We start from the raw sequence: 21,219 nt of genomic DNA, 5'->3' as shown, positions 1-21,219 counted from the left end.
CACTCGTCCTAAGGGGGCACTACCAAGTGACACGGTGGTGAACCCAAAGGGTGGGAATAACATGGGACATGCCATGGCCGTTACTACAAGGAGTACAAAAGGTGGTGATGCAACCACCTCAAGTCAAAGGAAAATTGTTGATGGTTAGCAAGTGGTACAAGAAGATGAGATGTCGAACAATGAAGTGCAAGCAAATAATGAGGTGAGAATTGATATTGATGACAATGTGGAGGAATCTCAAGAGGAAGTGAACCCCTCTATGGAGCATATTGTTGACATACCGGAACCGGTAGTGCCAAAGTCTAAGGCACCCATTCCTAGGCCTCCTCCTCCATACCCTCAAAGGCTTGCCAAGCAAAATGGCGAGAACCAATTCAAAAAGTTCATTGACATGTTGAAGAGTCTATCTATCTACGTGCCACTGGTTGAGGCTTTAGAGTAAATGCCCAGTTATGCAAAGTTCATGAAGGACTTGGTGACAAAGAAGAGGTCGATGAATTGTGAAACTATAAAGATGACTCACCAAGTGAGTGCAATTGTGCACTCAATGGCTTCTTAATTGTAAGATCCCAGCGCTTTCACAATCCCTTGTACCATTGGAAGTGCCGACTTCGCTAAAGCCCTTTGTGATCTTGGGGAAAGTATCAAGTTGATGCCCTATTTGATTTTCAAAACTTTAGAAATTGGGAAACCAAGACCCACATCGATAGGATTACAAATGGTGGATCTAACCATGAAAAGACCGTTGGGTATCATTGATGATGTGCTGGTTCGTGTTGACAAGTTCATTCTCTCGACGAATTTTGTTATTCTTGATTGTGAGGTTGATTATGAGGTGTTGATTATTCTTGGGAGACCTTTCCTTGTTACGGGGAAGGCTCTAGTTGATGTTGAAGCCAGAGAGCTTACTTTTCGGGTTGGTGATGAGAAAGTGGTTTTACATGTGTGTAAGTCTTTGATATAACCCAATAGCAATGGGGTGTGCTCTTTAATTGACTTGGTTGTTGATGTTATTATTGATGAAACAAGTGATGTCATGAATGTTGATGATACTTTGAAGGCCGTCTTGCTCAATTGTGATGATGAATAAATGGAGGGTTACGTGGAATGTGTGAATGCTTTGCAAGGAATGGGTTCGTACACTTATGAGCCCTGCAAATTGTCCTTGGATCTTGAGAATAGAACCACTCCTGCAACAAAGCCTTCAATTGAGGAGCATCCCACTTTGGAGTTGAAGCTATTACCTCCACATCTTCGGTATAAAATTCTTGGCCCTTCTTCTACTTTACCGGTTATTCTTTCCTCTAGTTTGACTAACGTGCAGGCAGATTCTACATTGGCGGTGCTTGATAAGTGGGATTTTAACTTATTATTGCCTTTTTCTTTTGTTTTAGTCCACAAGTATTAATTATAATCCCAAAAACTGATGAAATATGCTTAATTGCAGGAGTATTGGGAAATGAGCCACAAAGATGAAATCCAACTTAAAACGGAGTGATCTGAACATAAGGACAAAAATCAGGCATAAAAGCCAAAGTGCGGACCGCATATTTCCGTCTGCGCCTGCAGAATGTGAAGGAAGTCTGTCAGAGCCCAAGTGCAATGTACGGATCGCACAATTATTGTGCGGCCGCAAAAGCTACCCAAGAGTAGAAGTTCAGAGAGTGTGCATATGAAGTTCAAAGGAAGTGCGGACCGCACAATTATTGTGCGGCCGCACTCAGAATTGTGCGGTTCGCAGAAAGGCCCTACGCGGCTGCACCAGGATTAGTGCGGACCACAGAATATTCAAGATGCAGCCGCATTCCAGAATTGTGCGGCCATAAATCCAGGTCTTATCAAGATTGAATAAAAGTGCGGAACGCACATGGAATTGTGCAGACCGCACATGGAATTGTACGGCCGTAGAACCTCCGAAAGGGCATTGTCCGAAATTTCAAACTTTGTATAAATAGGCTAGTTTCACGAAATTAGGTCAAGTTTTGAATATTGAAACATCTGTAGTCATTTTTCTTTACTGCTTTAGGCAACTTTAGCTTACTTTGGTAATTTAACATTGGATGTTTATCTTTTAATCTTTCAATATGAGTTTTATCGTCTTTTCTACCTTGTTTTTTTCTATACCCATTATGAGTAGCTATATTTTTAACTAGGGTTGTGGCCCAACCCTAGTGTGTAAACCTAATGGGTGTTTAATTTATGGCTTGTTTATGGTTAGGCGTTTATTATTTAGCCTTGTTCTTGCTTTTTATTGTAGAATTAATGCTTGCAAATATTAGTTCAAACCTATTTGACTTGGTCTCTACTTGAGAAAGAGAGACTTAGTCTAGGAAAACTTGGCTAACAAGAATTTGGGATAAAATCAAGAGATTGATATTCCTAATTAAAGGGTTGAATTTAGAGATAGTGAAACCCGACTTGAGCATTTTATCAACTGTTTCGTTCAATACCCATTTGGACTTGAGAAATCCAAATTGGGCAAAATCACTCTCTTACCGAGAGGTATTGAGTGGGTACTTGAGTGTTGATAGCTATAATACACCCCGACCAACAAAACAAGCTTTGAAGTGTACAACCCGTTAGGCAAACACCTAGGTGAAGGTCATAGCCCTAGGCCTTTTACAATATTTCCTAGTTTCATATCTTTTTAGAATTGTAATCCTTAGCGTAATTTTAGAAGTAAAAACAAAACCATTTTTGTGGAAGTGCAATCTAGATACTTCACGTGCTTAGTCCGAATATATACTACTTTATCCCATTTATATAGTTCCATGTGGAATTTGACCCTGAATCTGTTGGGTATTACTATTGCATCAATAGTTTCATAACCTCAAATAGAGGTGTGACTTGGACGAGATCAATGCTACAAAAGAGGAAGAAGGCTATTGGATGGACATTGGCGGATATTCGGGGGATAAGCCCCGCATTTTGTATGCACAATATCAACTTAGAGGAAGGTGCCAAACCATATATTGAACATCAAAGGAGACTCAATGAAGCCATACAAGATGTTTTCAAGAAGGAGATCATCAAGTGGTTAGATGACGGGGTTGTGTACCCCATTTTGATAGTTCGTGGACTTCTCCGGTTCAATGTGTCCCAAAGAAAAGGGGAATGATGATAGTCACCAATGACAAGAATGAGTTGATTCCTACAAGAACGGTAATCGGGTAGAGAGTGTGTATGGACTATCTCAAGTTCAACAAACTCACAAGGAAGGATCATTTCCCACTTCCCTTCCTAGATCAAATGCTTGATAGATTGGCCGGCCATGCTTTCTATTATTTCCTTGATGGGTATTCCAGATACAATCAAATTCTTATTGCTACGGAGGATCAAGAGAAAACTACTTACACATGTCCTTATGTTACTTTCGCATTCTCGCAGATGCCATTTGGGTTGTGCAATGCACCGACGACTTCTCAAAGGTGTATGATGGCTATCTTCACAGATATGGTTGAGGATTTTCTTGAAGTCTTCATGGATGACTTTTTGGTCGGGGATTCTTTTGATGATTGTCTAGTGAACTTGGACAAAGTATTGGCAAGATGTGAAAAAACAAACATAGTGCTTAATTGGGAGAAGTGTCATTTCATGGTTGAGGAAGGCACTGTCCTTGGCCACAAGATCTCAAAAAATGGAATTGAAGTCGAAAAGGCAAAGATTGAGGTAATTTCTAAACTTCCACCTCCAACTTTAGTCAAAGGCGTGCGGAGTTTCTTAGGCCACGCGGAATATTACCAGCGTTTCATCAAGGATTTCTCTAAAGTGGTAAACCCGTTGTGCAAGCTTTTGGAGAAAAATGCCAAGTTTCCTTTCAATGATAATTGCATGAGAGCCTTTGATTTGTTAAAGCTCAAGTTGACCACTACTCCCATTATCATCGCTCCAAATAGTGTTCCTTTTGAGCTCATATGCAATGCAAGTGATATAGCAGTAGGAACTGTTTTGGGGCAGCGCATCAACAAAATCTTTCATCTGGTCTATTATGCAAGAAAGGCCATGAATAGTGCCCAAGTTAACTACACTGTTACAGAGAAAGAGCTTTTTGCCATTGTGTTTGCTATTGAGAAGTTTTGCCCGTACTTGATGGGTGCAAGGGTGATTGTTTATATGGATCATGCGGCACTCCGTAATCTCATGAGCAAGAAAGATTCCAAAGCCCATATGATAAGATAAGTACTTTTTTTGCAAGAGTTTGATATTGATATCCAAGATCAAAAAGGGAGTAAAAATCAAGTGGCAGACCACTTGTCTCATTTGGAGGAGGAGGGGAGGCCGCATGATGGACTTGAAATCAATGACTCCTTCCCCTATGAGAAACTCTTAGCTATTTCAATGAAAGATGAGCCTTGGTTCGTGGATCTATCTAACTATCTTATGAGTGATATCATTCCGGTTTTGTTCTCTTCAAACCAAAGGAAGAAGCTCAAATGGGATTGTCAAGACTACTATTAGGGTGAATTGTACCTTTTATGGATTTGTATGGATGGAGTGATTAGAAGATGAGTACCGAAGGAGGAACAAAGTGAAATTCTTTGGGCTTGTCACTCTTCGTTGTATGGTGGTCACCATGGTGGAGAAAGAACGGCGGACAAAGTTCTAAGTTGTGGTTTCTATTGGCCCACTCTATACAAGGATGCAAGTGAGCTTGTCAAGCATTGTGATGAATGCCAAAGGGCCAGTGGAATCTCAAAGAAAAATGAAATTCCCCTCACCACCATCTTGGAGATTGACATTGTCAATGTGTGGAGTATTGACTTTATTGGTCCTTTTGTGAGTTCTTGTGGAAACACCTACATCTTGGTCGCGGTTGATTATATGTCCAAATGGGTTGAAGCCGTTGCTTTCCCCAACAATAAAGCGAGAAGTGTGGTAGAGTTTTTGAAGAAGAATATCTTTACAAAATTTGGTACCCTACTATTATAAGTGATGAGGGATCGCATTTTTTCAATAAATCTTTCGATACCTTACTCTTCAAGTATGGTGTCATTTATAAAGTCACGACCCACTATCATCCTCAAGCAAGTGGTCAAGTGGAAGTCTCCAACCGGGAGTTAAAGAGTATTTTGTCTAAAATAATGAAAGCCAACCGGACAGATTGGTCAAAGAAACTTGATTATGCTTTATGGGCTTATAGGAGGGCTTGCAAAACACCGATTGGAATGTCTCCATACCGGTTGGTATTCCAGAAAGCTTGTCATCTTCTGGTGGAACTTGAGCACAAAGCCAAGTGGGCTTTGAAGAAGTTGAATCTTGAGTGGGATGTCGCCGCCAACTTAAGGGTGGAACAATTGAATGAGCTAGATGAGTTCCGGTACCATGCATACACAAGTTCGTCCTTATACAAGTAGAAGATGTAGTACCTACATGACAAGTAAATTCGGAACAAGGAGTTTAAAGAAGAAGATCTTGTGTTGTTGTTCAATTCTCGGTTACGGATGTTTCCGGGAAAGTTGAAGTCTAAATGGAGTGACCCGTTTGAGGTTGTGAGTGTGACACCCTTTGGTGCATTGGACTTGAAAAATAAAAATGATGAGGTATTTACAGTCAACGGTCACCAGGTGAAGCATTATCTGGGAAAAGTTGATGATGGTCATGTCGTGGTGGTGATTCATTTCAAGTAATGACGGTAATCTGCGTCGTTCCACGACATTAAATCGAGCGTTTCTTGGGAGGCAACCCATGTGTCTTTTTCTTTTTATTCTTCTTTAGATAGGTCCTGTTTTGTGCTAACTGGTTTTGAAGTATGTTGCAGGAATGAGTGTGCTTTGCAGGAACTGTGCTCAAAAAAATTGACTAAGCATGGAAAAAGAGCGGAACACACCTTTTTTGTTCGAACCGTATATTTTTTGATCGGACCGCACAATTTTGCATGCCATAGCAGAAAGGGATCTGCGGCCGCACAATTCTTGTGCGGTCTGCATAACTAGAAAGTTAAAATTGCACACTCTCTGAAGTTTGGCTGTCAGAGAAATGGCCAAAGTGCGGCCGTACAAGGAAATGTGCGGTCCGCACCAAAATCTGCGTCCGCACTCAAAAATGTGCGGACCGCTGATCAACAATGGGTAAATGTGTAACATGTAAAGGAGTGTGGACCACACATGAAATTGTGCAGCCGCACTCATCTCTTGAACTTTGGCCATCCTTTTCAGTATAAATAGTGCTCTTCATTCTACAGTTAAACTATTGCGGTAGATCGAGTCCATCATTCATGTATAGTTGTGAGTAGGGGTTTTGAGACTCGTATAGATTTGTTACTTCTAGACATGGTTGATTTTGATGTCATATTGGGGATGGACTGGTTATCACCTTACCACGCTATCTTGGACTGCCATGCCAAGACTATGACCTTAGCCTTGCCGGGTTTACCTCATTTAGAGTGGAGAGGGACTCCTAGTCATTCTACCCGTAGTGTTATCTCATATATGAAGGCTCGTTGTATGGTCGAGAAGGGGTATTTGGCCTATTTGGCCTATGTTCGTGATTCTAGTACTGAGATTCCTTCTATTGATTCTATGCTTGTTGTTCGTGAATTTCCTGAGATATTTCCTTCAAACCTGTCAGGTATGCCACCCGACAAGGATATTGACTTCTATATTGATTTGGCTCTGGGCACTCAGCCCATTTCTATTCTGTTGTATCATATGGCCCCGCCTGAGTTGAAAGAGTTGAAGGACCAGTTGCAAGACTTGCTTGAAAAAGGTTTCATTAGACTTAGTGTTTTTCCTTGGGGTGCGCCTGTGTTGTTTGTTAAGAAGAAGGACAGATCGATGAGAATGTGTATAGATTACCAACAGTTGAACAAGGTTACAACCAAGAATAAGTATCCATTGCCGAGGATTGATGATTTGTTTGATCAGCTTCAGGGTGCCAAGGTATTATCGAAGATTGACTTGAGATCTGGCTACCATCAGTTGAGGATTAGGGCATCTGATGTCCCTAACACAGCTTTCCACACTCGGTACGAGCATTATGAGTTCTTGGTGATGTCATTCTGGTTGACAAATGCCTCAGCAGCTTTTTATGGATTTGATAAACCGAGTGTTCAGGCCTTACTTGGATTCATTTGTGATAGTCTTCATTGATGATATTTTGATCTATTCCCGTAGCCGGGAGGAGCATGAGCAGCATCTGAGAGTGGTTCTTCAGACTTTAAGGGATAGTTAGTTGTATGCTAAGTTTTAGAAGTGTGAGTTATGGTTGAGTTCAGTTGCATTCTTGGGTCATGTTGTATCAGCAGAGGGTATTCAGGTTGATCCGAAGAAGATAGAGGCAGTCAAGAACTGGCCTAGACCCCCGTCAACTATAGAGATCCAGAGTTTCTTGGGTTTGGCAGGCTACTATTGTCGGTTTGTGGATGGGTTTTTGTCTATTGCAGCCCCGATGACCAGGTTGACCCATAAGGATGCCCAGTTTAGGTGGTCGGATGAGTGTGAGGCGAGCTCTCAGAAGCTCAAGATAGCTTTGACTACGGTACCAGTATTGGTTTTACCCACAGGTTCAGGGCCATATACAGTTTATTGTGATGCATCTCGTATTGGGCTTGGTGTGGTGTTGATGTAGGATGGCAAGGTCATTGCCTATGCTTCACGGTAGTTGAAGATTCATGAGAAGAACTATCTAGTCCATGATTTAGAGTTAGCAGCCATTGTTTACGCGTTGAAGATTTGGAGGCATTATCTGTATGGCGTGGCATGTGAGGTGTTCACGGATCACAAAGGTCTGCAGTACTTGTTCAAGCAGAATGAGCTAAATTTGAGGCAGAGAAAGTGGTTGGATTTATTGAAAGACTATGATATCACCATCTTATATCATCCGGGAAAGGCCAATATGGTGGCCGATGCTTTGAGTAGGAAGTCAGCCAGTATGGGCAGTCCTGCTTATATTACGGTCAGTGAGAGACCGCTTTCTTTGGATGTTCATGCTTTGGCCAATCAGTTCGTGAGGTGGATGTTTTTTAGCCCAGTCGTGTGTTAGCTTGCACAGTCACTCACTGTTTATTATTGGAGTGTATCCGAGATTGGCAGTATGATGATCCTCATTTGTGTGTCCTTAGAGACACGATGTAGCACGGAGGTGCCAAGCAGGTTACCTTAGGAGATGATGGAGTTTTGAGGCTGCAGGGTCGAGTTTGTGTGCCAAATGTGGATGGGTTTCGAGAGTTGATTTTAGAGGAGGCCTATAGTTCGTGGTGCTCTATTCATCCGGGTGCCATGAATATGTATCAGGATCTACGGCAGCATTATTGGTGGAGAAGAATTAAGAAGGATATCATTGCATATGTGGCTCGGTGTTTGAATTGTCAGCAAGTTAAGTACGAGCATTAGAGTCTTGGTGGTTTGTTCCAGAAGATTGAGATTCCTAAGTGAAAGTGGGAGAATATCACTATGGACTTCGTTGTTGGACTCCCACGAACTCAGAGGAAGTTCGATGCAGTGTGGGTTATTGTTGATAGGCTAACCAAGTCAGCACATTTCATTCTTATGGCAGTCTCCTATTCTTCCGAGAGGTTAGCTGAGATCTATATCCGGGATATTGTTCGCCTTCATGGTCTAACTGTGTCTATCATTTCGGATCGAGGTACGCAATTTAACTCACATTTTTGGAGAGCAGATCAGCGAGAGTTGGGCACACGGGTTAAGTTAAGCATAGTGTTTCATCCTCAGACGGACTGGCAGTCCAAGCAGACTATTCAAATTTTGGAGGATGTGCTCCGAGCTTGTATCATTGACTTTGGGGGCTCGTAGGATCAGTTTTTGCCTTTAGCAGAGCTTGCCTACAACAACAGCAACCAATCGAGTGTACAGATGGCTTCTTATGAGGCTCCGTACGGTAGGCAATGTCGATCGTCGGTTGGATGGTTTGAGCCGGGGAAGGCTCGGTTGTTGGGTATAGATCTAGTATAGGATGCCTTGGATAAGGTCAGGATTATTCAGGATAGGCTTCGTACAGCTCAGTCCAGGCAAAAAAGTTATGCCGACTGTAAGGTTCATGATTTGGCTTTCATGGTCGGTGAGCGGGTATTGCTTCGGATGTCGCCTATGAAGGGCGTGATGAGATTTAGGAAGAAGGGCAAGCTTAGCCCTAGCTTCATTGGCCCGTTTGAGATTCTTGATCGAGTGGGAGAGGTGGCTTACAGACTTGCATTACCGCCGAGCTTATCATTCATGCATCCAGTGTTTCATGTGTCCATGTTTCGAAAGTATCACAACGATTTATCCCATGTGTTAGATTTTAACACTGTCCAGTTGGACAAGGACTTGTCCTACGAGGAGGAGCCGGTAGCTATTCTAGACCGGCAGGTTCGTCAGTTGAGATCGAAGAATTTCCCTTCTGTTTGTGGTCAGTGGAGAGGTTAGACTGCTGAGGCATCGAGCTGGGAGTCCTAGTCCGATATGTGGAGCTGTTATCCCCATCTTTACCCCGACTCAGGTACTTCCTTCTTATGTTCGTTTGAGGACGAACGGTTGTTTTAAAGGTGGAGAATATGATAACCCAAAAGGTCATCACTCGTTTTAGAAATAAATTCTGTGTTCCGAGGCCTTACAAACCTCTTTCTATCTCACCTCGATTTGCGTGCACAGTTCGGCCATGTAGCCAGAAAGCCATTATGTGAAAATCTGTGAAAAATAATAAAATTTGCCTTTAAAATAAGTTTAAGTTGACTTCTGTCAATATTTTGGGTAAATGGACCCGGACCCGTGATTTGACGGTCCCGGAGGGTCCATATGAAAATATGGGACTTGGGCATATGCCCGGAATCGAATTACCAAGTCCCAAGCCTGAGAAATGAATTTTTAAAGAAAATTATTTTCTGGAATTATTTATGAGTTTTGGAAATGAAATGTGTTTGAAATTTGATGGTATCGGGCCCATATTCTGGTTCCGGAGCCCGATACAAGTCTTATATGTGATTTAAGTTGAGTCTGCGAAATTTGGTAAGAAATGGACTTGAAATAATGTGAATCGGACCTTATTTGAGAAAATTAGAAAATTTGATGTTCTTAAGTAATTTCATGATTTTAATGCTAAATTCATAGTTGTTGATGCTATTTTGGTGATTTGAATGCACGAGCAAGTCCGTATGATGCTTTTAGGTTAGTGTGCATGTTTGGTTTGGATCCCCGAGGGCTCGGGTGAGTTTTGGATAGGCCACAGAGTGAAATTTGGACTTAGGATGTTGCAGATTTTAACTGGTATATTGCAGGCCTGCAGGCTTCGCAGTTGCGAAGCCTGGCTCGAAAATACGAGCCCACAAATGTGAAAGTTATGTCGCAAATGCGAAAGAGCCCAGGCTAGCATTTCCTTGCAAATGCGAGGTACTCATCGTAAATGCGATACCTCCAGTTGTAGCCAGTCGTCGCAAATGCGACAAATTTATCGCAAAAGTGACTTTGTAAATGCAAGAGTCCCTTCGCAAATGCAAGAATAGCAGACTTCTGGTTTCGCAATTGAGAACTGTGGTCGCAATTGCGATACCTGCAACCTGTAAATTCATAACTTAGACGCATTTCAACCATTTTTCACACTCTTTCAAAACCAAAACACTCTTGGACGATTTTTCAAAGACCACTTCTCTTCCAAATCGATTGTAAGTCATTTCTAGCTTGTTTTCTTTAATCTTTAACATCTTTTCACATAATTTCCACTCAAAATCATTGATTTTCATGGAGGAAATTGGGTGTTTTGGGTAGAACCTAGATTTTTCAAATTTTGGGGATTTGGACCTCGATTTGAGGTTTGATTTCAAAATAAATTATATATTTGGGTTCGTTGGGGAATGGGTAATCGGGTTTTGGTTCGAACATCGGGTTTTAATCATGTGGGTCCGGGGCGATTTTTGACTTTTTGGGGAAAACTTTAGGAAACTTATGTCCATGCATTAGGATTGATTCAATTAGAATTTATTGATGTAATTAAGTAACTTGTAGCTAGATACGAGCGAATTGGTGGTGGAATCAAGAGGTAAAGCGATAGTTGAGACTTGAATTATGTTCGTGGCATCGAGGTAAGTGTTTGGTCTAACCTTAGCTTGAGGGATTAGGAGTCGTGTTCTATTTGTTGTGTGTTACTTGTTGAGTACGACGTATAGGCATGGTGATGAGTATCTATACATTGGTGTCAAGCTTGCCCGTGAGTCTTAATTTGAAATCGTTGTGTTCTTAATAAGTACTACGAATGCCTAAGTTGTTGATTTTCTGTGTCGGGCAAGAATCATGATTTTTCTCATGGAAGTTGTTTATGGTTGAGTATTGGTGCTAATTGAGGTTCTTATTTGTTGTGAAGTTAAATGTTGGAACAATATTGGTTATAGCTAACTCCCTTGCTGGGACGTATTTACTTGTATTGTCGATTCCCTTGCCGGGATAGTGTTGTTTCCTTATTTTTCCCTTGTCGGGACTCTTTTTGTGATTGGTGTTGATTTGTATATTGGGATCGGGTTGCACGCCGCAACAATATTATATTTGGATCGGGTTGCATGTCGCAACAATATTATACTTGGATCGGGTTGCACACTGCAACGACATTATAATTGGATCGGGTTGCACGCCGCAATAGTGATAAATGATATGGATCGGGTTGCACGCCGCAATAGTGTTTTTATGATTTGGATCGGGCTGCGCGCTGCAACAATAAACGATAACAGTGGTTATTGATTGGTTACAGTTTCCTTATTCTTTCTGCAGCAAAATTTTAGATTGTTCTTTATGCTTATCTCCTGAGTTACTGTTGGTAAATGATATTCCCCCCAGCATGTCCCCCTCCCATCCTTAATTGTATATTTCTATTTTATTTTTCGCTGCATATGATATAACTGCACAGGTTTATTTGGTAGTCTGGTCCTAGCCTCGTCACTACTTCGCCGGGGTTAGGCTAGGCACTTACCAGCACATGGGGTTGGTTGTACTGATACTATATTCTGCACTATGTGCAGATCCCGGAGTAGCGGCATTCGGACCTTAGCTTGGGTGGCTGCCTTCAGTCCAGTCGAAGATTTCGAGGTAGTCCTGCAGGCGTCTGCAGGCCCTAGCATCTCCCTCTATCCCTTCATCGTGTTTCATTTACATATTTCAGAAACAGTGTATTATTTATTTTTCAGACCTTGTTTGTAGTAATTCTAGATTGTCTATGGAGCGTGACACCAGTTCTGGGTAGTTTTTGTTTAAGAAATCAATTTGGAATTATTTAAATGTTTTTATTATATCTTCTGCTTGTTTAAATTCCGTTGTTTATAAGCTATTCTTTCATAATTGTTAAAGGGTTAAAATGGAAAAAAGGTAAATTGTTCAAACAGTTGGCTTGCCTAGCTTTCATTAGTAGGCGCCATCACGACTCCCGAGGGTGGGAAATCCGAGTCGTGACAGAAGAAAAAGAAAGAAAGAACAAAAAGAAAAATGCAAAAGTGAATAAGTTGAAGAGTTGAAGGGATTCAAAGAAAAGTGATGATGCAAAGCATGGAGAAACCAAAGAAGGAGAAAATGAATATCATGACCAAGAAAGAGTGATGTTAAGTCTCTCTAGTTCCCCTAAGAAAAAAGAAAATGCCTCAAAGAGTCAGCAAAACATGAGCTAAAAAGAAAAAATGGAGTGCTTAACGGAGAGAGAGGAGAAGGAGTTTGGGATCCACAATGACCTACATGAAAGAGCGAGCTTCCTTGATGAATAAAGTCAACTCTTGATGCTCAAGTATCACATCAGAACTATTTGTGCTTTAAAATTCAAATCATTGTCTTGTTGATAACTCATAAGTGTTGTAGGTAATTGTTGGTCCCAATTGATATGTGATTGATGCACTGTCACGACCCAAATTTTCAACCGTCAGGACCGTGATGGAACATAACATTTAACCCGCTAGGCAAGCCAATGTTACTAGTTATTTTACCGTTTTACTTTATCTTTTAACAATTTACAAGTTAATATAAGAAAAACAGCGGAATAAAATGTGGAAGAACAGAATTTAACAAGTTAACTTAGTACAAATACGAAACCATAATAAAACTCCACCTAGAACTGGTGTCACAATCTCACGAATGGTCTATGAATACTACAAACAAATGTCTAAACAAAGAAATATACATCTGTCAAGGAAATAGATAAAAATATAAAGAAACAGGATAGAAGGGGACGCCAAGGCCTGCGGACGCCTACAAGACTACCTCGGGTCTCCACTGGACTGAAGGCAGCAACCTCAATCTACGGTTTGTATGGTCTAGTATCGGGATGTGCATAAAAAGTGCAGAGTGTAGTATCAGTAAAACCGACCCCATGTACTGGTAAGTATCGAGCTTAACCTTGGCGAAGTAGTGACGAGGCTAGGACACAACAAACATCATAACTTGTGTAGTTAAACAATATCTAACAAAATAACAATAATAGAAGTTAAACAAAAATAAACAGGAAGGGGCACATGCTATGAGGGGATACAAGAATAAGGGAACACAGAAGTAACGGAAATGAAACAATTAAGGCACTTGAACCGATAACAGCAATTAATCACAGCAAACAGAAAATAAATGCACAGCATCACCCTTCGTGCTTTTACTCTCAATCCTCACCATGCAATCAATAATGAAAATGTGCACAGAATCAACCTTCGTACTTTATCACTCTTCCTCACCATATGAATATTAGGAATGTGCACGGCATCACCCTTCATTTTTTATCTCCCTTCCTCACCATGTGCATCAATATAAATGTAAATGTGCACGGCATCACCATTCGTGCTTTATTACTCTTCCTCACCATATGCATAAGTATGAATGTGTCCGGCATCACCCTTCGTACTTTATCGCTCTTTCCTCACCCAAACAGTAGGAACAACAACATCCTGGCAAGGAAATCAACAACAGAAATAAATACATCCCGGCAAGGGAATCAGCTATAACCAATCTTGTTCCAACAGTTGACTTCACAAAATAAATCTCAACTCGAGCCAATACTCAACAATGGACAAATACCAAGAAAATATCATATGTCTTTGTTCAACATGGATAATCATCAATTTAGGCACAGATAGTACATAATAAGAATCACAACGATCACAGTATAAGACTCACTGGCATGCTCGACACCAATGTATAGATACTTGTCACCACACCTATACGTGATACACAACACTAACACGTAGCAAATAAGACACAACACCTATTACCTCAAGCTAAGGTTAGACCAAATACTTACCTTGAATTCCACGGCCAAACTCACGCCTCTAATACTGCTTTTCGTTTAGATTCCACTTCCAATTCACTTGTATCTAGCCATAATTAACTTAACAACATCAATAAATGCTAAAGCATTCAACATCAATTAGATCAAACACTTACCCAGGAATGCTACTGAACTCAACCAAAACTCACATTTCAAAAACATTGAATACAACTGACTGTCTCTCAGAGTCTGAAGAACAACTTTTAAGATGTTGCTCGTGCTCCTCTTGGCTACGAAAGTAGATCAAAATATCATCAATGAAAATAATCACAAAGGAATCCAGATGGAGCTTGAATACCCGGTTCAACAAATCCATAAAAGTTGCTGGGGCATTTGTCAACCCAAATGACATCACTAGAAACTCATAATGCCTGTACCGAGTGCGAAAAGCTATTTTAGGGACGTCGGATGCCCTAATCCTCAACTGATAGTAGCCAGACCTCAAATCAATCTTCGAACAGCATTGGCAATGGATACTTCTTCTTGATGGTGACATTGTTCAACTACCGATAATTTATCCACATCCTCATCGATCCATCCTTATTCTTAACAAACAGCATTGGCGCACCCCAAGGCGAGACACTAGGCCTAATAAAACCTTTATCAAGCAAGTCTTGTAACTGTTCTTTCAATTTCTTCAACTCTGGCAGGGCCATACGATATGGCGGAATAGAAAAGGGCCGAGTGCCCCGAGCCAAATCAAAGCAAAAGTCAATATCAGTATCGGGTGGCATACCCAGCATGTCTGCAGGAAATACCTCTGGAAACTCACGAACAACGGGCACAGAATCCATAGAAGGAACCTCAGCACTAGAATCACGAACATAAACCAAATAGGCCAAACATCCCTTATCAATCATACGTCGAGCCTTCATATATGAGATAACTCTGTTGGTAGAATGACTAGGAGTCCCTCTCCACTCTAAACGAGGCAACTCCGGTAATGCTAAGATCAAGGTCTTAGCATGACAGTCTAAGATAGCATGATAAGGGATAACCAATCCATCCCCAAAATGATATTGAAATCCACCATATCGAGAAGTAGGAGATCTACGCTAGTCTCAAGACCCCTAATAACAACCACACATGAATGATAGACATGATCTACCACAATAGAATCACTCATCGGTGTAGACACATATACAGGAGCACTCGAATAATCACGAGGCACAACCAGATAAGGGGCAAAATAAGATGACACATAGGAATATGTTGACCCTGGATCAAATAGAACTGAAGCATCTCTACTGCAAACTAAAATCGTACCTGTGATAACTGCATCAGAGGCCTCAGCCTCAGGTCTGGCGAGAATAGCATAACATCGGGGCTGGGGCCCACCACTCTAAACTACATCCCTAAGATGGCCTCCTGTTGGCTGGCCTCCACCTCTAGCTACCTGACCTCCACCTCTAATGGCCTGACCTCCACCTCTAATACCTCGACCCCTACCCCTAGCTGGCTGAGCGGGCGGTGTAACACCCGATGCTAGAACCATGGCACGAGAACCCTGGTGTTGAGAACTGCTCGAGGCTCGAGGTCAAAATCTAGCAATGTGCCTTGTGTTGCCACAAGTATAACAAGACTTCGGTTGCTGAGACTGCTAACCCTAAAACTGACCCTGACGGCCTGAATAACCACCCTAAAAACTCTGGAGCGGATGTGAACTGTAGGGCATCTGATCAGAATACTACATATGAGAACCACGACCACTTGGATCACCGTGAGAAGCCTGAAGTGCTGAATGAAACAGCCTGGGAGGATGGCCTCTACCAAAAGAATCCCTGCCTCTATATGAGGCATCACTGAATCTATCAGAATGATGAGGCCTCTTGTCAGACCCCTGACCGCTCCCCTGAGCCAGAACCATCTCAACCCGCATGTCCACATTGGCCGCATCCTGGAAAGAAATATCACTACATGTCTCCTTATCCATCTGCAATTTAATAGGCTAAGTGAGTCCCTCAATAAACCTTCTTACCCTATCTCTCTCTCTCGGTGGGGAGTATAAGAAGATCATGATGAGCCAAATCAATAAACCTCATCTCTACTGGGTGATAGTCATAGAACCCTACTAAGGACGCTCGAACCGTCTGCGGTACTCCTCTCTCTAAGTGACCAGAAGGAACTTCTCAAGAAATAGCTACGAGAACTGGTCCCAAGTGAGAGCTGGTGACCCAGCTGGTCTGGCCAAACAATAATCTCTCCACCATTTCTTGGCAGAACCTCACAGACGAAAAGCCACAAAGTCGACCTCATTGGTCTCCACTATCCCCATGTTCCGAAGAATCTCGTGATAGCTGTCCAAATAATCCTGGGGATCCTTTGAAGATGTACCGCCATAGGTAGTAGTGAAGAGCTTGGTGAACCTGTCTAATCTCTATAAAGCATCTAAAGACATAGCTGACCCATCACCGCTCTGAGCTACAATACCTAGATGAACTACCCCAACTAGCTAAGCTACTGGAGTATGAAATTGAGCCATTTGCTCTAGAGTACGACTAGCGGGAGTCCGTGCTCCTCCCCAGCCTGAGAGACAGCTAGTGCTACCGGAAGTATGCCTGCTTGAGTGACACTCTCCATAAGGCCCACTAGACGGACCAGATCATCCTGGAGTAGTAGTGATGAACCCTTCTAGAACCTGAGTTGGGCTCGCTGGAACTATCTGGGCCGGAACCTCATCATCAAACTCTACCTGAGGCTCCACCGCTGGTGCTGCTGCTCTAGGCTGAGCTCTACCCTTACCTCGACTTCGTCCTCTGCCCCTCGTAGGAGCTGCCGCCGGGGGCTCGGGTTATTCATCAGCTACTAAAGCAGTATGTATTCTCTCCATCTACGAAAGAACAGAGTAGAAGTTCAATTAGCATTGAGAAATCAAACTGCAGGACAGAGATGAATAGAAGTGAAACTGTTACTGACTCTGTAGCCTCTGGGATAAGCACAGACGTCTCCGTACTGATCCCTCAGACTCTACTAAGCTTGTCCGTAAATTGTGAGACCTAAGAAACCTAGAGCTCAGATACCAGCTTGTCACGACCCGAATTTTCCACTGTCAAGACCGTGATGGTGCCTAACATTGAACCCGCTAGGCAAGCCAACATTACTGGTTATTTTACCTTTTTTACTTTATCTTTTAATAATTTAAAAGTTAATATAAGAAAAACAGCATAATAAAATGCGGAAGAACTGAATTTAACAAGTTAACTTAGTACAAATATGAAACCATAATAAAACTCCATCCAGAACTGGTGTCACAATCTCACGGACTGTCTACAAATACTACAAACAAAGGTCTGAATAAAGAAATACACATCTATCTTGGAAATAGATAAAAGCAGAAAGAAATAGGATAGAAGGGGATTCCAAGGCCTGCGGACGCCTGCAGGACTACCTCGGGTCTCTACTAGACTGAAGGCAGCAACCTCAATCTATGGTTTGTATGGTCCAGTACCAGGATATGCACAAAAAGTGCAGAGTGTACTATCAGTACAACCGACCCCATGTACTGGTAAGCATCGAGCCTAACCTCAGCGAAGTAGTGACGAGGCTAGGACACAACAAACATCATAACTTGTGAAGTTAAATAATATCTAACAAAATAACAATAATAGAAGTTAAACAAAAATAAACAGGAAGGGGCACATGCTATGAGGGGATACAAGAATAAGGGAACACAGAAGTAACGGAAACGAAACAATTAAGGCACTTGAACTGATAACAGCAATTAATCACAGCAAACAGAAAATAAATGCACAGCATCACCCTTCGTGCTTTTACTCTCAATCCTCACCATGCAATCAATAATGAAAATGTGCACAGAATCAACCTTCGTGCTTTATCACTCTTCCTCACCATATGAATATTAGGAATGTGCACGGCATCACCCTTCATTTTTTATCTCCCTTCCTCACCATGTGCATCAATATAAATGTAAATGTGCACGGCATCACCATTCGTGCTTTATTACTCTTCCTCACCATATGCATAAGTATGAATGTACACGCCATCGCCCTTCGTGCTTTATCGCTCTTTCCTCACCCAAACAGTAGAAATAACAATATCCCGGCAAAAGAATCAACAATAGAAATAAATACATCCCGACAAGGGAATCAGCTATAACCAACCACGTTCCAACAGTTGACTTCAGAAAATAAATCTCAACTCGAGTTAATACTCAACAATGGACAAATACCAAGAATATATATCATAAGTCTCATGGATAATCATCAATTTAGGCATAGATAGTACATAATAAGAATCACAACGATCACAGTATAAGACTCACGGGCATGCTCGACACCAATATATAGATACTTGTCACCATACCTATACGTCGTACACAACAGTAACACGTAGCAAATAAGACATAACACATATTCCCTCAAGCTAAGGTTAGACCAAACACTTACCTCAAATTCCACGGCCAAACTCACGCCTCAAATACTGTTTTCCCTTTAGATTCCACTTCCAATTCACTTGTATCTAGCCATAATTAACTTAACAACATCAATAAATGCTAAAGAATTCAACCCCAATGCTCAATTATTGGTTTTCTATCAGTTTTCCCAAAAGTCAAAAATCGACCCCGGGCCCGCTTGGTCAAAACTCAAGGTTCGGACCAAACCCGATTACCCATTCACCCCGAGCCCGAATATGTAATTAGTTTCGGAATCCGACCCAAATCGAGGTTTAAATCCCCAAATTTGTAAAATCCTCAATTCTCCTAAGATTCCTAATTTCTACCCTTAAAGAACAAGATTTAGGCCTAGAAATCTAATGGGTATTGATAGAAAATGAAAGAAATGAGTTTAAGAACACAAACCTAGGATTTGGTGTTGAAATTTCTCTTCAAAAATCGCCCAAGGTCGGATTCTATGGAAGGAGATATGAAATTTTGAAGAAATCCCGACGTAGGTTCTGTTTTAAAATCACTGGACAGACCTTCTTCGCGTTCGCGAACGGTCTGTCACGTTCGCTATGCTTTATGGCCAGAAAGGCCTATGCGTTTGTGATGGTCTGACCCCCTAAACATCGCGTTCGCGGGCCTAGGACTGCGTATGCGAAGAACAACTCAAGGACTCCCCCAGCCACCTCCATCACACTACGCATTCGTGTGTAGTTAGTCACGTTCGCGAAGAGCAATTCCCCCAATGCTCCGCATTCGTGGCCAAGGCCTCGCATTCGCATAGAAGAAAACCCTCCCCAGCCCGGCTTGTACTTCGCGTTCGCGTGAGTTGCATCGCGAACGCAAAAAACAAAATATCAGAACACCATAAGCAGCAATACAGTAGAAGTTCTTAAGTACAAAACATCCTGAAACCTATCTAAAACTCACCCAGGCCCTCGGGGCTTCAAACCATACATGCATACAAGTCTAAAAATATAATACGGACTTGTTCGTGCGATCAAATCGCCAAAATAACATCTTAAACAACGAATTTAGCATCAAACTAAATGAAAATCTCAAGAACTCTTAAAGTTTCCATTTTCACAACCGAGGGTCCGAATCATGACATATGAATTTTCTTTATTATAAAATTTTACAGACACAACCTAAATACCACATTAAACCAGTATCGGAGGTCCGGAACCAAAATATGGGCCCGATACCATCATATTCAAACATTATTCAATTTCCAAACTTTTTATATTTTTAAGTTAAACAATTTTCTTCAAAGATTCATTTCTCAGGCTAGCGACCTCGGAATTCAATTCCAGGCATACGCCCAAGTCCCATTTTTTTTACGAACCCTCCGAGACCGTCAAATTATGGGTCGGGTACGTTTACCCAAAATGTTGACCGAAGTCGACTTAAATTTAATTTTAAAGGCAAAATTAGCATTTTTCTCAAATTTTCACATAAGGGCTTTCCGGAAGCACGCCCGAACTGTGCATGCAAATTGAGAAGAAAGAAAATGAGGTCCTAAAGGCCTCGTCACCCCAAATTGGATTCTAAAACACGAGATGACCTTTTGGGTCATCACATGCACCTTAGATTAGCTGGAATAGCTCTTAACTTGTGGAGGTGGGAATTACTTTAATTGCTTGAGGACAAGAAAAAGTTTAAGTTTGGGGGAGTTGATAAGTGGAGATTTTGACTACTTATTAGCGTCTTTTAGCTTTCGTTTTAGTCCAAAGTGTTTAATTATATTTCCAAAAACTGATGAAATATGCTTAGTTACAGGAGTATTAGAAAATGAGCCACAAAGATGAAATCCAACTCAAGAAGGAGTAATCTAAACTCAAGGACAAAAATCAGGCATAAAGGCTTAAAGTGTGGATCGCAGATTTCCATCTGTGGCCGCAGAATATGAAGGAAAGTCCATCAGAGCCCAAGTTTAAAGTGCGGACCGCACAATTATTGTGCGGCCGTAGAAGCTATGCAAGAGCTAAAGTTCGGAGAGTCATCATTTCAAGCTTAAAGGAAATGTGAACCACACAACTATTATGTGATCGCAGAAGTTAGCTACGCGGCCGCACTCAGAAATGTGCGGTCCGCAGAAAAGCCTTGTGCGGTCGCACCAAGAGTTGTGCGGACCGTAGATTATGAGAGATGCGGCCGCATTCCAGAATTGTGCGACCGTAGATTCAACTCCTGTCAAAACTCAAGCAAAGTGCGGACCGCACATGGAATTGTGCAGCCGCAGAACCTCCGAAATGGCATTTTTGTTCGAAATTTCCAGCTTTGTATAAATAGAATAGTTTCACAAATTAAATTTAAAATATTGAAAGTCCTATAGCTATTTTCCTTGCTTCTTTAGGCAATTTTAGCTTACTTTGGTGATTTAACATTGAATTTTTATCTTTTAATCTTACAATATGAGTTTAATCATCTTTTCTTCCTTATTTTCTTCTATACCGATTATGAGTAACTAGATTTTTAACTAGAGTTGTGACCTAACCCTAGTGTGTAAACGTAATGGGTGTTTGATTTATGCCTTGTTTATGGTTGGGTATTTATTATTTAGCCATGTTCTTGCTTTTAATTGTAGAATTAATGGTTGCAAACAT

General features: G+C 41.5%; 1 protein-coding gene across 1 annotated transcript; it reads left to right on the top strand.

Moving 5' to 3' along the window:
- Positions 1-169: 169 nt before the first annotated feature.
- On the top strand, positions 170-964 carry LOC138872795 (uncharacterized). Its single transcript, XM_070151211.1, has 2 exons — positions 170-438; positions 574-964. The coding sequence occupies exons 1-2, from the start codon at positions 170-172 to the stop codon at positions 962-964; spliced, it is 660 nt and encodes a 219-aa protein (XP_070007312.1).
- The last annotated feature ends 20,255 nt before the right edge of the window (positions 965-21,219 follow it).

This window comes from Nicotiana sylvestris, chromosome 1 (assembly GCF_000393655.2).
Source record: "Nicotiana sylvestris chromosome 1, ASM39365v2, whole genome shotgun sequence".
In the NCBI taxonomy this organism is placed as follows: Eukaryota; Viridiplantae; Streptophyta; class Magnoliopsida; order Solanales; family Solanaceae; genus Nicotiana; species Nicotiana sylvestris.
The sequence above is the reverse complement of the archived record's forward strand: the minus strand, read 5'-3'. Positions and strand labels throughout refer to the sequence as shown.